The sequence below is a fragment of the Zootoca vivipara genome, chromosome 11 (assembly GCF_963506605.1).
Source record: "Zootoca vivipara chromosome 11, rZooViv1.1, whole genome shotgun sequence".
In the NCBI taxonomy this organism is placed as follows: Eukaryota; Metazoa; Chordata; class Lepidosauria; order Squamata; family Lacertidae; genus Zootoca; species Zootoca vivipara.
Genome location: NC_083286.1, coordinates 33850055 through 33864791, shown reverse-complemented (window position 1 = coordinate 33864791; position 14737 = coordinate 33850055). Strand labels below are relative to the sequence as shown.

Genomic DNA, 14737 nt, shown 5'->3' with positions numbered 1-14737 from the left:
GGATGGGCTGCGTCAGCGCGCTGCCTAGGCTCCTCCACCCCCGCCGAAGAGGTGGTGCAGGCCGAGATGGCGGCGCCCGTCTTGCAGCGAGGGTTGCAGGCTGCGCTTCGGAGCTGGGCTGTGGCAGGTGGGTGTGGGCTCTGGGGCCGCCAGACGGGTCTTTCGGGGACTGAGCTCCAGGGGGCCCGAGCGCAGCGCAGGCGAGGTCTGAGTGAGGCCAGGCTGCGCCCCGGAATGTGTTCTCCATGCCCTCAGGTATTGGAGCACATGGGCGTCAGGCTTGCAGCAGCCTCCTCGTTTGACCTTCCTGCGCCTGAGTCTGAACGAGGCCGCCCGAGTTTAAACGACTTTCGTGTCACTACAGCCTTTGCCGTTTTATATGTGAGAGTTTTTTCCCCTAGGGTTTCCGTGTTAGCTGTCAGAGAATTCATCCAGCGCTGCGAAGGATTCATGGTTATCAATGGAGCCCTGAGGTCACTTCTGGGGCAGCTTTTTGTTTTGTGGCAATAGGATTCCTGCATTGCAGGGGGTTGGACTAGATGACCCGTAATGATATTTTCCAACCTCTACAGTTCTGTGATTCTATGACCTCCATCGTTTTACCACGTTGACCTTTTTAACCTTTTGGAGTGAGAGCCACATTCATTTGGCCAACCTTTTTGAGAGTTAGCCAAAGTGCTCAGCCAGCTGAGAAGGAGGTTATCTCTCCCTCCTCTGGTCAAATGATCTATCTGTTGACCACTTGGCATTTCCATCAAGGCTCTTGATTGCCCTCCCTCCTTGCCCCCCCTCTCTCTGTACACACACATATATACATATATGCTGTCATTGCCAAAATCACTGGGAACCTGGAGTTAGAAAAATGTGCTTGGGGTTATTATGCCCTTCCTTTTTTACACCTTTGTTTAAACCCCTACTCTGGTTTGGTTTTGAATTTGTAATGCAATAAATGTATTGAACATCTAAGATGTCAGAATGACATTGCGTACAAGCATTCAAATTCTACATTTTGAGTTTGGCGTTTGACCACCTCAGACATGTTGTCAAAATGTCCATGAAAACCCAGTGCAGTGTGATATGTTAAGCAATGAGACATTGGAATTATCGTTGTTGGGCTTGCTCAGGGGCACATTTTGTGATTCAGCAATGAGCCCTATCTTGACTCCTGCATTCAAATTTAATGGGGGAATGGGAAAATGTGCTGTTGGAATGAAGTTAGGTTGCCCGGTCAGGTTTATGGTTACAAATTTCATTTCACTCCTTTGCATTAGTCTGATCTCCTTGGCACACTAAAGAGGACCAAGTGAGCAAGGACTATCAAGTACACTAGATTTATTTCTGAAGGCAGCATACTTCCTACTCTGTGATCCTAAAATATATACCTAGACCATTTTTAATCAGGTGGTTTGAGGGTGTGGGGCAACTGTAGGCTTCTTCAACCCCACCAAGACTAAACAGCCCCCTCTCTATTGGCTGTGAAAAACTAGCAGGGAGGGAGTCAACCTGCTGGACCAGGAGGCAATTAATGCTTCCTTGCAACAGGGGGTGGTCCGTACCTGTTTGAAGGAGGCAGTGGTAAAACTACTCTTCAAGAAACCCTCCCTGGGTTCAGAAAATCTAAGTACTGTAACTACCAGCCAGTCACAGACCAGATCCAGGCACTCTTGGAGGAAACTGATTTTAGACCCATTTCAGTTGGGCTTTAGACACGGTTTTGACACCGAAACTACTTTGGTTGCCTTATATGGTAACCTATGTCGAGAGAGAGACCGACGGGAAATGTGTCCTTGTTAATTCTCAACCTCTCAGCAGCTTTCAGTATCATCGACCGTGGCATGTTTCTGGAGCAGCTGTCCGAGTTAGGAGTAGGTGGCACAGCTTTGCAGTGGTTCCACTCCCAATTGGATAGTCGTTTCCAGAGGGTGATGCTTGGGGAGTGCTCTGGCCCAGTGAAGCCTTCCTTGTGGGGTTTGTTAGGGTTCATCCTTATCCCCCATGCTGTTTAACATCTAACATTCACTTGGAATGCTGGAAAAAATACTGTAGTCTTGGCAGTACAAAGATTTTGCATTAACTTTAGGCATATGGATTTCAGATTCCACTTTTGCTTTACTTGAAAGGAACTAGCATTTCACCTTTTAATCAGCACCTTTTAGATGGGGAATCACGTTTATGTACTCATTAACAATTCAATGAATTATAAGATCAGCCTGTGTTTTATGGAGATCTGATTTATGATATGGTGGCAGGACATCCCCTAAAGCCATATTCAGTAAAGCTGACAGGGAGATCAGAGTTCTCAGTTTTACAGTGTTTGGATTCCAAAGCATGATGGCAATTTATTGCATTTGATTTAGAGAACTGAATGTTTAAAAAAGAAGGTGACTAATAAAATGTGCATTTAGAGAAATTGAAACCTTTCTAAATGATAGTGCCTATATATTGATATTGACTCTTTCTTTAATTAGGTAGAAGATATATTCTTTCAGCAGCATATGTGGACAGTTCAACATGGGAACAAAGAGAAAAAGATCAGCAGAGCGTGGGTAAGGAAATACTTGGAGTCTAAAATAATGATGAACAATAGAGTAGTTTGACACAGAATCTGCGGGCTGCATACTGCCTTGTTGTGCGGGGTGGGGGCAGCAAAGCTAAAAGTGGACTGCTCTCCAGCCTTCATGTTGCCTTCCCAAAGCCAGATAGGAGAGGCGCTGGACTTTGGGAAGGAAGCACACGGCTCTGGCAGGGTCCTAAATCTGGGAAAGTGCTAACTAGGCTTTGGGAAGGAGGTGGGAGGACTCTAGGGCACTGTCAGAGCCCTCATGCCTCCTTCCCAAAGCCCAGCACTTCACTTACCTGGCTTTGGGAAGGCTGGGGTGGGAGCGTAGTGTCAAATGTTGCTATGGGCCGCCAAAAAGGCCCTGTAAATTCACATTTATTAGTGGTCTTCACCAGGTTTTCCCAGAGCAAGACACCTGAATTGTTGAGGGTGAGGTGTGTGAGAAAGAAGTGGAGAACTGTCCAGACCAGGGGTTCCCAACAAAATTTTCTCGAGGACCCCTCATCGAGCCGCTATTGTGACAAGGACCCCCATTAATTCCTAATCCTAAAATTAAAAAGTGAGAGCCAAATTAAGAGTTTTGCAAAGAGGCAGCGCACACCAGGGAGGAGGGAGGGGAATGGAGAAGACAGGGTACCTGCGCAGTAGCGCACAAATGAAGCCGACGTGCGCAAAGCATCTTGGGGAGGTGAGCGTTAGTAGAATGCGCGCACTGCCTCTTTGCAAAACAGTAGTGTTTGTAAAGCGCCACCTAACGGCAGACAGCAGAACTACTGCCTCTATCTAATTCTAGTTTTGCGCTAGACTCTGCTCATGCAGGAAGCGGCCAAAACAAAAAATCTGTTATCATACGAAATATATTTAATATATTTTTTATTCTAATAGCATCTTGCGGACCCCTCTGGCATAGCTCGCGGACCCCTGGGGGTCCGCGGACCACCTGTTGGGAACCACTGGTCCAGACATTAAATTCTGGAATAGAATGTATGTTAGCCCCTGGCTCTATCTGCACTATATGTTTAAAGCAGTATCGTATATCTTTCAGGAGGCATGGCTTCCCCCAGGGAAAGTGTGTTCAGGGTGCTGAGAGGAGACCCCTATTCTGCTCACGGTTACCATTCCCAGAGTTCTTTTGGAAGAGGGATTGATTGTTAAAAAACTCTGGGAATGGTAACTCTGTGAGGTCTCTTCATAACTCTCAGGACCCTTAACAAGCTACAGTTCACAGGCTGTTTAAAGTGCTTTGAATCTGCTTTAAATGTACAGTGTAGATGTGGCCTTTGTGGTTGCAGAATCCAAGAGCCTTTCAAAGCAGAACGGGGGCTGCTATTGCAAATGGTGTTTCTATGGAAAAGTTATTTCTCCTCTTTCCCATAACATGTAACATAATTTCCCCCATGGTTCTATCATAGCATCCCGCATCCCAGCTCCTCATCAACGACTGTGCCCAGTAGGGATAGGGAAACACAACTTTGTGATACCCGACAGTCAAATCCCACAGGATGTTAATGCTAAAAAACGATACATTAATCAGTGATTTAGGCAGGAAGAAATAGTAACCATCTTAACTTTGAAGGAAAAATGGGCAGGAGGCAAGCTGCCAAGTCAGGACTCTGAATGGACAGAAGGTCAAAGAAATAGAGACTGGGATAAGTAATTGGATGTTGAATGTAACAATTCCTGTCTTTATTTGGTTGAAAAAAATCTGGGCTTTTCAGTTTGAAAACAGTAATCTTGCCTGATCTGTTATTTGATCACAAGATGGCAGTGCTATCTTTGCAGTCAGATGATGGCAACTCTCAATCAAGGGATGCATTAGTTTTGCAACAATGGTCACTCAGGGAAGCATTACAATTGCACATGATGGAGATAATCCCTCTGTAGGAGGGAAATGTTGGTGCTGTGTGATGTACACAAGTGTGGATGTTGCTGGGGCTTCCCATTTTCAGGAGCTGCTCTGCATTTTCTTCTGTGGGTGGGTGGGGGAGTCACGCATGAAGTGCTCATGGTGTGGATGAGTCTTCCCTTAGCACCATTTAAAGGCTCTTTTGTTCACAGCCATAGCAGTTAAAGCCTGGATTTCACCACTCTTTTTAAAAAGAACATTAAAATGGGTTGTGGTTCTGAAACACCTTTGTGATTACACAGCAGGTTTATTAATTTTGAAAAGGGAAAGAATGCAAGCATTAATCATGGGGTTGTTCCAGGGCTCTGTGTTGACAAAGGGGATGGAATGTGCAGGAAAAGGTGCAGAAATGGACAAACCAAAGGCTGGAACAATTCTTAGGCTATGAAAGATTGAAATGTTTGGGTCTTTTTAGTCTAATAAAAAAGAAAAATGCAAGTATTGAAGGGTGGCGATAGAAACTCGTAAAGACACTTTTTTGCCCAAGGTTTCCCTGATCCCTAAGTTAGGACCTTGTTGTTTTTTTTAAAAAAATGTTTGAATTCCTGATTTTATAAATTTTGACATTGCTGTTTTACAAGTTTTGTGTTTTTTTGTTTTCATGATTTTTTTAATTGTTCTTACATTGTACAACGTTTAGAGGTTTTAAAAATATTAAGCAGTTTATAAATGCTTTCAAGTAAATAAAGCAAGCTTCATGAAATTAATGCATGATGTGGGAAAAGTTGAGAAAAAGAGGTTTTTCTCCCTCCTTCATAATATTAGACCCTGGGGTCATCCAATGAAACTGAATGGAGGGAGAGTCAGGGTGGGGTGGGGGGTGGGTGGGGAGGAAATAGTTTCTCACAGACACAAGGAGATAGTTGCCCATCCTGTGTATGGCTTTAAAAGAGAGTTAGACACATTTATGGAGGATAAGGCTATTTATCGCTTCTGACCACAATGGCTATGTTCTGCTTTCATGGTGAGAGGCTTCCAAATGCCAGTTACAGGAAACTGCAAGAGGGGAGAGTGCTGATGAGCTCAGGTCTTGCTTTTGAGCTCCTCATAGGTTGGCTACTGTGAAGACAGGATGCTTTATTAGATGGGCCATTGGCTGTCAACAGCTACTACCGGTAGTTATATGCTTTCTCCAGAATCAGATGCAGATGCAGCATACAGCAGGCATCCCTAAACTCCGGCCCTCCAGATGTTTTGGCCTACAACTCCCATGATCCCTAGCTAGCAGGACCAGTGGTCAGGAATGATGGGAATTGTAGTCGAAAACATCTGGAGGGCCAAAGTTTGGGGATGCCTGGCATACAGGTAGAAGGGAAGCAACAAAAGGAGATGCCTATTGCCCTTATGATTTGTGTTCCTGTAGGCATTTGGTTGGCCACTATGGGAAATGGGATGCTGGGCGAGATAGGCCATTTTGTTGTTCCAGCAAGGTTCTTCTTTACTTCTTAATGGGGTGAGGGCTGTGCCCCTTTGCCAAGCACTGGTGCCAACTCTAGGGGCCCCACGGAAAAAAATTGTGGGTGCTCCGATACGACCTCCCAGGTGACATGCAAGGCCTTGCGAAGCCTCCGACCTAACATCTGGTAGAAAACCAGAAGTTGCATCGGAGGTCGCATGAGGCCTTGGACGTGACTTATGAAAATCCCATTATTTGTCTAAACCGCAGGAGATATTTACTGCTTAACAGTGTTTTTTTGGAATGCCATATGAGGATATTGATATATTTAAATATTGAATGCCACATGAGAGTACTGACATCCTGAAGGAGATTGTCTACAATCTACAGTACCTCTTTGTGCTAGTGGTTTTTCCTCCTGTCCATTAGAAACTAAACTTGAGACCACTGATTTATTTCAAAGAGGATACCAAGCAGCTATTATACAATAACCTTCCATTGATTGGTGCTGACCTGAGCCAGATTTAAACCAGCAATTTTGGGAGTTGAAAAGCTTTCTTCCTAGTTACTAGTCCCTTGAGTCACCCATTTATAGGGACTGGGAATTTTAATCTCTACAGACAGTGGTAAAGCAAATTTCATCAATAGGCAATCTTAGATCTCATTATTTTGGAAGGTTATGTTTAGTTGTTGGATGGATGTCACTCTGAATTTAGAATTATTTATGACTTTCTCCGGCCGATTCATGAGATTTCCATACCACTTTCAGTAATTTGGGCTTTGTAGAAGGACAATATATAGCTTTTGTACACCATAGGTAATATAGACAGCAGACACCAGACAAAGATTGACAGTTTTCTCCGGAGTAGCAACCCACACTGAAAAGGGGAGATTGGAAATTGGCCTATAACTATTCAACCCAGAGGTGCCTGAAGTCTCTTTTCGGTAGGTTTTTCTCCCTAGCCCTTAAAACAGTGTTTATCAAACTTGTTAGACTGTAACTCCCATCATACCTGACTACTGGTCCTGCTAGCTAAGGATGTTGGGGACCCAAGTTTGAGAAAAACACTGCCGTAAAGGAAATATTATTTGCCTTCTGTACCCAGGGCACCTATAATCTTGCTATACTGATAAAGAACTGATCCAGCTAAATTACGAGTTTGCCACTTACCATCTGATTTGAATAGACTTGCTCATATTGTTAACAGACACTTTACCAATATGGCAAAGTATCACCCAGTCTCAAATCTTCCATTATTGAGCAAGGTGATTGACTGGGTGGTTGCTGAACAACTCCAAGCACACCTGGAGGATTTGGACCGCTTGGATCCCTTCCAATCAGGATTCAGGCCTCATCATGGAACTGAAACTGTCTTGGTCACACTGGTCGATGATCTCTGGCGGGCCAGGGACTAAGGTGAAAGCTGTTTCCTGGTCCTGCTGGATCTCTCAGTGTCCTTTGACACCATTGATCATGACATCCTTCTGAATCCTCTAGAGGAGTTGGGAACTGGGGGGCACTGTTATACAGTGGTTACACTCCTTCCTTCCTGTCCAGAAAGTGGTGTTGGGGTGGGATGAGTGTTCAGACCCCTGGGCTCTCACTTGTGGGGTGCCTCAGGGTTCCATCCTCTCCCCCATGCTTTTTAACATCTATATGAAGCTGCTGGAAGAGATCACCAGGGGGTTGGGTATTCACCAGTATGGAGAGGATAATGGTCCTGTGTGAATGTCTGGAGGCGGTTGGAGGATGGATGGCAGCTAACAGATTGAGGTTAAATCTTGACAAGACAGAAGTACTGTTTTGGGGCGACAGGGGGCAGGCAGGCATGGGGGAACTCCCTGGTCCTGAATGATGTGATTGTGCTCCTGAAGGACCAGGTGCGCAGCCTGGGGGTCATTTTGGACTCAGCTGTCAATGGAGATGCAGGTTAATTCTGTGTCCAGGGCAGCTGTCTACCAGCTCCACCTGGTACGCCGGCTGAGACCATACCTGGCTGCAGACTGTCTCACCAGAGTGGTGCATGCCTTGTGAACTCCTGTTTGGACTACTGCAATACACTCTACGTGGGGCTACCTTTGAAGGTGACCCGGAAACTACAATTAATCCAGAATGTGGCAGCTAGACTGGTGACTGAGAGCGGCTGCTGGGACCATATAACACCGGTCCTGAAAGACCTACATTGGCTCCTAGTACGTTTCCGAGCACAATTCAAAGTGTTGGCGCTGACCTTTAAATACCTAAAAGGCCTCAGACCAGTATATCTGAAGGAGTGTTTTCTGCCCCATTGTTCAGCCTGGACACTGAGGTCCTCCTCTGAGAGTCTTCTGCTGGTTCCCTCACTGCGAGAAGCAAGGTTGCAGGGAACCAGGCAGAGGGCCTTCTCTGGGAAACCCAGACAGATGGGCAGGGTATAAATAATAAAATTATTGTTACTGTTATTGTTATGACCTGACACATAAAACTCAATTTGACTAAATAACAACTAGAGTTTAAAATATTACATAACAAGCTGCACAGGGTACATATGATGAATCAAGGGAGAGTTCTATCTCTTTTGCAGGAATGCTGCAGGTGTATAAAAGAGGCAAATGCAGAATGAATTATTCATTTCTTTCCCAGTACTGAAACAGTAATTGAAGCTTTGCTGGCAGAATTGCTACTCTGTTCGGTTAACCTGATTTCTACTACCTGTTTTTGAAGCATTTGACGTTGGGGCTGATGAATGTGTGTCAGCAGAGCATGCTTTATACTGGAGCAAAAGCTCTGGCAAAGATTTCCAAATACTTTGTGAAGTGATCAGGGTACATCAGGAAAAAAAACTTTTGAGCTGTTTGACAGTGGCTTTGTCTCCCTTGGGAGGTTATGGACTCTCCTTCCTTGGAGGCTATTAAGCAGAGGTTGGACGGTCGCTTGTCATGGGTGCTTTAGTTGAGATTCCTGCATTGCAGGGAGTTGGACCAGATTGTCTATGATTCTACCAAAGAAAGAGTCTCGTGCACCAATGATTAGCATGATGAAGCTGCATTGCAGGGATGGGGAGCCTGTTACTCTCCTGATGTTGCTGGACCATAACTCCCATCATCCCTGACCATTGGCCATGCTGGCTGGGGTTGATGGAAACTGGAGTCCAATATCATCCGGAGGACCACAGGCTCCCCATCCCTGCTCTAGTAGGGCTTACTGTGTGGGAGGTGTGAGAGCCTTTAGCCCTCCTGGTGTAGCTGAACTACAAAGCTCACCAGCCCAGTTTATGAGATTATCAGAGTGGTAGTTCAACAGCATCTGGAGAGGCAAAGGTTCCCCTTTGCCCAAGGGGTTTGAAAGTTCAGAAACAGAAAAGCAGAAGTCTATAAATTCTTCAGATTTAGTTTTCATTCTGATAATTTAGGAACATACATGTTTCAAGTCTGTGTCCAATTCAAAAGCCATAGTTCTAGTTTATGCAGCTTTATGCTGCGTTTCCTATAGCAAGGTTTCCCAAACTTGGGTCTCTAGCTGTTCTTGGACTACAACACCCATCATCCCTAACTAGCAGGAGCCATCAGGAGTGATGGGAACTGTAGTCCACAAATAGCTTGAGGCCCAAGTTTGAGAAAGCCTGGCATAGAGCTATGGTAGTAGGAAGAAAGGCTAGCTTCCATTTCCACTGTTCCCTGAGAAGGCAGTGCTAACCTTTGCTGAAAGGGCTATCAGCAAATCCTATCGCTGGAGTGAGAAGTTATTACATTTCCATGGCTGATATTTAAAAATGGAGGCTTGCATTAAATACTTTTAGTCCAGATTGCTGAGTAACTTTGCTTATACGCCTTTGGGTTTTTTTCCCCTTCTCAGAAATGATTAGTGAGAATTGAATATTTTTATTTTCTTTCTACAGTTGAACTAGCCAATCTGATGGACAGAACCTATGAAAGAAAGTTTCCTGTCAGCTCCTTAACTGTATCCCGGGTAAGAATGCAAACTCTAGTTTGGCTAAAGATGAAAGCCACAATACCCCCAACCCTCGCTAAAAAGCCCCTAGTCAGGTATAACCTCCTTTCTTCCAGGAGATCTTGAACTGAAATATTTTTGCTGCATATGCTACTGTGATCTAAAGTTACTGAGTTAGTATTGTGCTGAGGGCACAGTTATAGTCATTTAAAGCCCTGAGATGAGTTGAGATGATTTGCTTCAGTGTGATTTGCCTTCTTTCTAATCTCTCTTCTCAAGCTTTGTTATTACTTTTTAATCTACATTATTTGTCTCACTATTGAGCCGACCTTCTTTGGCTATAACGCTAATGCTTTGTAGTACAAGCTCTACTTCTTAATTCCCCCAGGCCTAGAGATAAGATGCCAAGTTCTAAAGTGTCAATAAAGTATTGCTGGCATGTGGAGGTCATGCATGTCAATATAGCATCAAGGCAATCAACTAAATTGGATTTTGAAAAAGAAAGAAAGATAAGACTGCCTGGAAAAGAACATTGTAGCCGTACTAGGCCAGATGTTCTTGTAGTGTCCAGATGTGGAAACATGAGGACACTTGATGGTTATTAATTATTTGCATTGCATATTAAAATGTACTGGGCATTATACAACTAATAGCTTATCAGACTAGTAGCCTGATACAATATTCCATTGCCTGTCTTTCAATCCCAGCCTCTGGTGGGTTACATCCATTCATTTATTTATTTGTAGTCATGTACAGCCCACCCTTCACCACACAGTCCCAGACAGAGGTGCCAAGTTCCACTTGACATTGGGGGGGGGGCTCGTGTGTTTGTGACATCACACGTGTGACGTCATGCACGTTGGGTGGAGGTCGCGAGCCCTGGGGTGGCCCCCAGCCACTGCGGGGAGGCCTGTTGGGGCCCTGCCCCTCAATATTGGGGGGGCTCAGCCCCATCCCTGCATACTTTGGGAGGGCTGAGCTTTGCTTAGCCCCATAGAGTTGGGGCCTATGGTCTCAGTTCAAATAAACCATTTTGCATAAACATTACTAGACCACAAATTAAAGAATCAGTTGGAAATAACCACAGCACTGCAATGGGAAGGATATTCTGGTCTCGTCCTCCACCCACAAAGGTCTGGATAAAAATGTGCATCTTGACCTGTTTTTGAAATCTATACAATGATGAGGTCAGATGAAAGGGCAATTTTTGGTTCAAGATGCACCCCCGCCCCCTCAAGACATGGACCTGATCACTCCAGGGGAGTCCACCCTGTCCAGAGACGGTTGTCTGCTCACTTCCTGGACCCCAGAGCCCACAACACTCAGCACCTCCAGCTTGTCTGCATTCAGTTTCAGTTTAATGGCCCACACTCTGCTCATTACCACCTCAAGGCAGCAGTCCAGCATCTCAACTGCCTTTCCTGATTCACATGGCATTGAGAGATAAAGTAGTGTGTCATCAGTGGGATCCCAAAATTCCTGATGACATTCCCAACAGCTTCATGTTGAATAACATGGGGACAAGATTGACCCCTGTGGGACACCGTAAGTTAACTCACATGCTGTCAAGTAATAGTTTCCCATTGCTATGGTCTCATATATAGAAATGAAACCAGTGCAGTGCCCCTCAAAGAGAATCAACTATCATTCCCCCAGACCTCCCCCTACAAAGATCAGTTTGGATGCTATACCTGGGCCTGAACCTGGCTTGAAAAGAGTCCAGATAAATTATGGAATATCTTAAAATAGGCAACCTGTGAAATTATATAATAGGAACACAGCCTTGTATCAGGGTCAGGCTGTTTATCCAGTTGGGCCAGGATTGTCTACTTTATTTTGGACTCAAACTCCCATCAGCCACAGCCAGATAACCGATGGTAATGGATGATGGGAGTTGTAGTCTGCAACATCTGGGGAGCTATCAATTTCCTGTTCCTGATCTATTCTGTGACTGGCAGTGACTTTTCAGGACCACAGGCAGAATCTTGCACATTGTATGCTTCCTGATTCTTTTCACCTGAGACCCAGTTGATTAAAACGGGGTCCTTCTGAAAATGAAATTGCTCTACCAACAGCTGTGCTTTTTCTTCATGGAGGAAAAACGAACTATATCAATACAGTTGATACTTTTGTTTTCAATTAAAATGTTTGCCCTATCCCCGTTTTAAAAATGGCTTATGTCATTGGCCATAACTAAAGCTGGTGGGAAAAAGTTCCATAGGTCAGCTAAGTGTGTTGTGAAAAAAGCTTTTCGTTTAAAACCAGAGCAGCACATGCTGTTTGTTCATTTAATTGGGTGTTTTTCTCCAATTCCGGTACCACATCAAAGAGAAAGCAGCTGCTTCCATTTGGCTTCTTCCAGCTCACCGATAATTATACGTAGCTCAATATACTGCATTCATGTGGAACTGGACATGTGTCCTTAATCCCCAAAGTCAAGAGAATGGATGATTGCTCTTCAGTGACATCCAAGGACTTAAGAGTGGGTATCTCTTTCCTTGCCCTTGACAGATACTGGAAAATAGGGATCCACCAGCCCAGTAAGATTTCACCATATAGGACTTTTCCCGTCACGGTGCTGTAGTGATAGGAGAAGCTACACCTGCTACAGCTTAGAAGTTTGCTTGTAAGTTGCTTTGGGTTGCCTTGGGCAACATAAAGTAACTAATGAATTTAACAAACAATAATAATACCGTAATAATAATTAGTAGTAGTAGTAGTTGCTGCTGTTCAGGAGCTCTCTTGGGAGCTTCCATTGCCTTTGATGAAGTCCTGCTGTGCTCCCTGCTAGGCTTCCCAGCATTTCATGTTTCACTGTGTCCTAGAAATGGGGAATGACCTGAGGTTTCTGAAGGAAATGATGAAAACATGAAGGATGGACTTGATATTGATGCTTTCTGATGGCGATACGTGCACTTTGCATTTGGAAGGGGGAGGGGGGAAGAATTTGTCATTGTTACCAAAAAATGTGGAGTCCTGTGAGCTGCATAGATAATGCAAATTAAGCAAGTTTTGCATATTTCAACTGTTTTACATAATTTATTTTTTGCTTTTGCTTGAAGAAAGGTTGAAGGAACTATGCAATATATTGGAGCCCCACCCGATGGTCACTGGATGTCCTACTCATGCTTCATCTCCCAAGATTTTGCCAGCTATTGTTCCTTTTCAGTATTACTGTGTATTTCGAGCTTATCTTCATGAATGTACAATCTTAAAAAAAGCATAGATGGGCAGCCATTTAAATTTAACAACTACATAAATAATGTGGAGTCGTTCCCTCTATTTCTGATGCTCAGATGTCTGTGCCGTTGCATGAAACCTGTTCTGCACAGCACAAGATAGAGGCATTAGCAGATTTGGAGGAACCCCAAAGTTTGTAGAAGTACAAATATTGGGGGGCGGGGCTAAGAGGGGTGAAGCCCAAAAACAGGCCATTGAGGATTGAGTGAGCTTCAGTGGTCAAGGATTGCTGACTGACAGTTGCAAGGTGGGGGCAGGAAAACAGGTGGAACGGGGAATAGAATTGAGTAGCTTAGTTACAACTGGTTTGTAAATGGCTCGCCATATGTCCCAATTGTAATTGACTGTGTTTGTGTTCAGTACAATCATATGACGTTCCATTTACCTGACAAGCGATTGGAACCGTAATGTTCTTCAATTGCAAATCATAACACTTGTTGAACCATTCACAAAACTAGTTAGGTTTGCACCATTCTGTGCTCTGAGCTGATAATCTCTAAGACTATTTCTCCTTCAGTTTATAGACAACATTACTTCACGTGAACAAGTGGATCAAGCTGAGTATTATATTTACAAGTAAGTAACTTTTTGGTTTCCAAACTTTGATTTATGAGATAAAGAAATCAAGGTTATTGAATATATTATTTGTGTCAAGCTGTTGGTTGGGGACAGTTAGGTGTTACCTCTAATTATATTGCAGATCATCAATCAATAGGTGACCAAGGATCCATAAATGCATTAACCAGCTCAGCCCTGGAGAGCAAATCTTTTGCTCTGATGAGAAAATAGGAACAGGAAAAGCCCTCAATGTTCTTAAGCACCTGGAGAAGTGTGAGGACTCTCCATGATGCCACATTGATTTTAGAAGCATGGGAGAATGGTAGGGACCCTCTCTGATGCTGCAGTAAGCGTTATAGAAACTTGGAAAGCTATTAGACTTCTTGCTGCTTCCTGATAGTTTGAAGCTTAGCAAGGTGGGTTTCAACTCCTGCCCTTCTTCACAACCGTCCTGAGTTTCAAGCTCTGCATAATGTCAGAGGGCCCTGTCCCCTCCAGAAGTGGGGTGGGGTGCCACGGCAAGAATGCTGGCTGCCAAATCCAGTGAAGATTTGTTGACAGGGGCCAATATGGGGTGTAATTACGTGCCTTTCTGCTGTTTGTAGCCCAGAATGGTAACCTCTAGACGAGGCATCCCCAAACTGCGGCCCTCCAGATGTTTTGGCCTACAACTCCCATGATCCCTAACTAACAGGACCAGTGGTTGGGGAAGATGGGAATTGTAGTCCAGAACATCTGGAGGGCCAAAGTTTGGGGATGCCTGCTCTAGACTCATTCACTGCTAGATTTATACACTGAGCATTTTCACCTTGCTAGGTGTGCTTGGGGTTGTGGTATGGTAATCTTGGATGCAAATGTGGCAAAATGTTGTTTAGCATTATTGATGTTTTTATTCTGACTTGTCTGCAAGGAGTTCAGGGCAGCATATGTGGTTCGCTTCCATCTTAGCCATACAATAACCCTCCAAGTTAGGTGAGGCTGGCAGACCGTGTTGCTGGTGACATTCATGGCTCAGTGGGAAGCCCTAACTCCCACACCCAAATGGCTCTCTCTGTAGCACTTTTTTCACCAATTATGCAGCCCAGTCCTGTGCATATTTACTCAGGACTCTATTTCTTTAATGGGTTTGCTCCCAGATAAGTATGC

The 14737-nt window shown here is 44.4% G+C and overlaps 1 protein-coding gene across 2 annotated transcripts in view; it reads left to right on the top strand.

The window, feature by feature from the left end:
• Positions 1-10: 10 nt before the first annotated feature.
• Positions 11-14737, top strand: part of MRPS27 (mitochondrial ribosomal protein S27) — a 55005-nt gene continuing 40278 nt past the window's right edge. Inside the window, exons 1-4 of one of the 2 annotated variants that reach the window (XM_035099794.2) lie at positions 11-127; positions 2469-2546; positions 9741-9811; positions 13551-13609. In XM_035099794.2, coding sequence (XP_034955685.2) covers positions 67-127; positions 2469-2546; positions 9741-9811; positions 13551-13609 — 269 coding nt within the window. In that variant the 5' untranslated portion in view covers positions 11-66. The remainder of the gene's footprint in view (positions 128-2468; positions 2547-9740; positions 9812-13550; positions 13610-14737) is intronic. The other variant, XM_035099793.2, reaches the window with a different exon arrangement.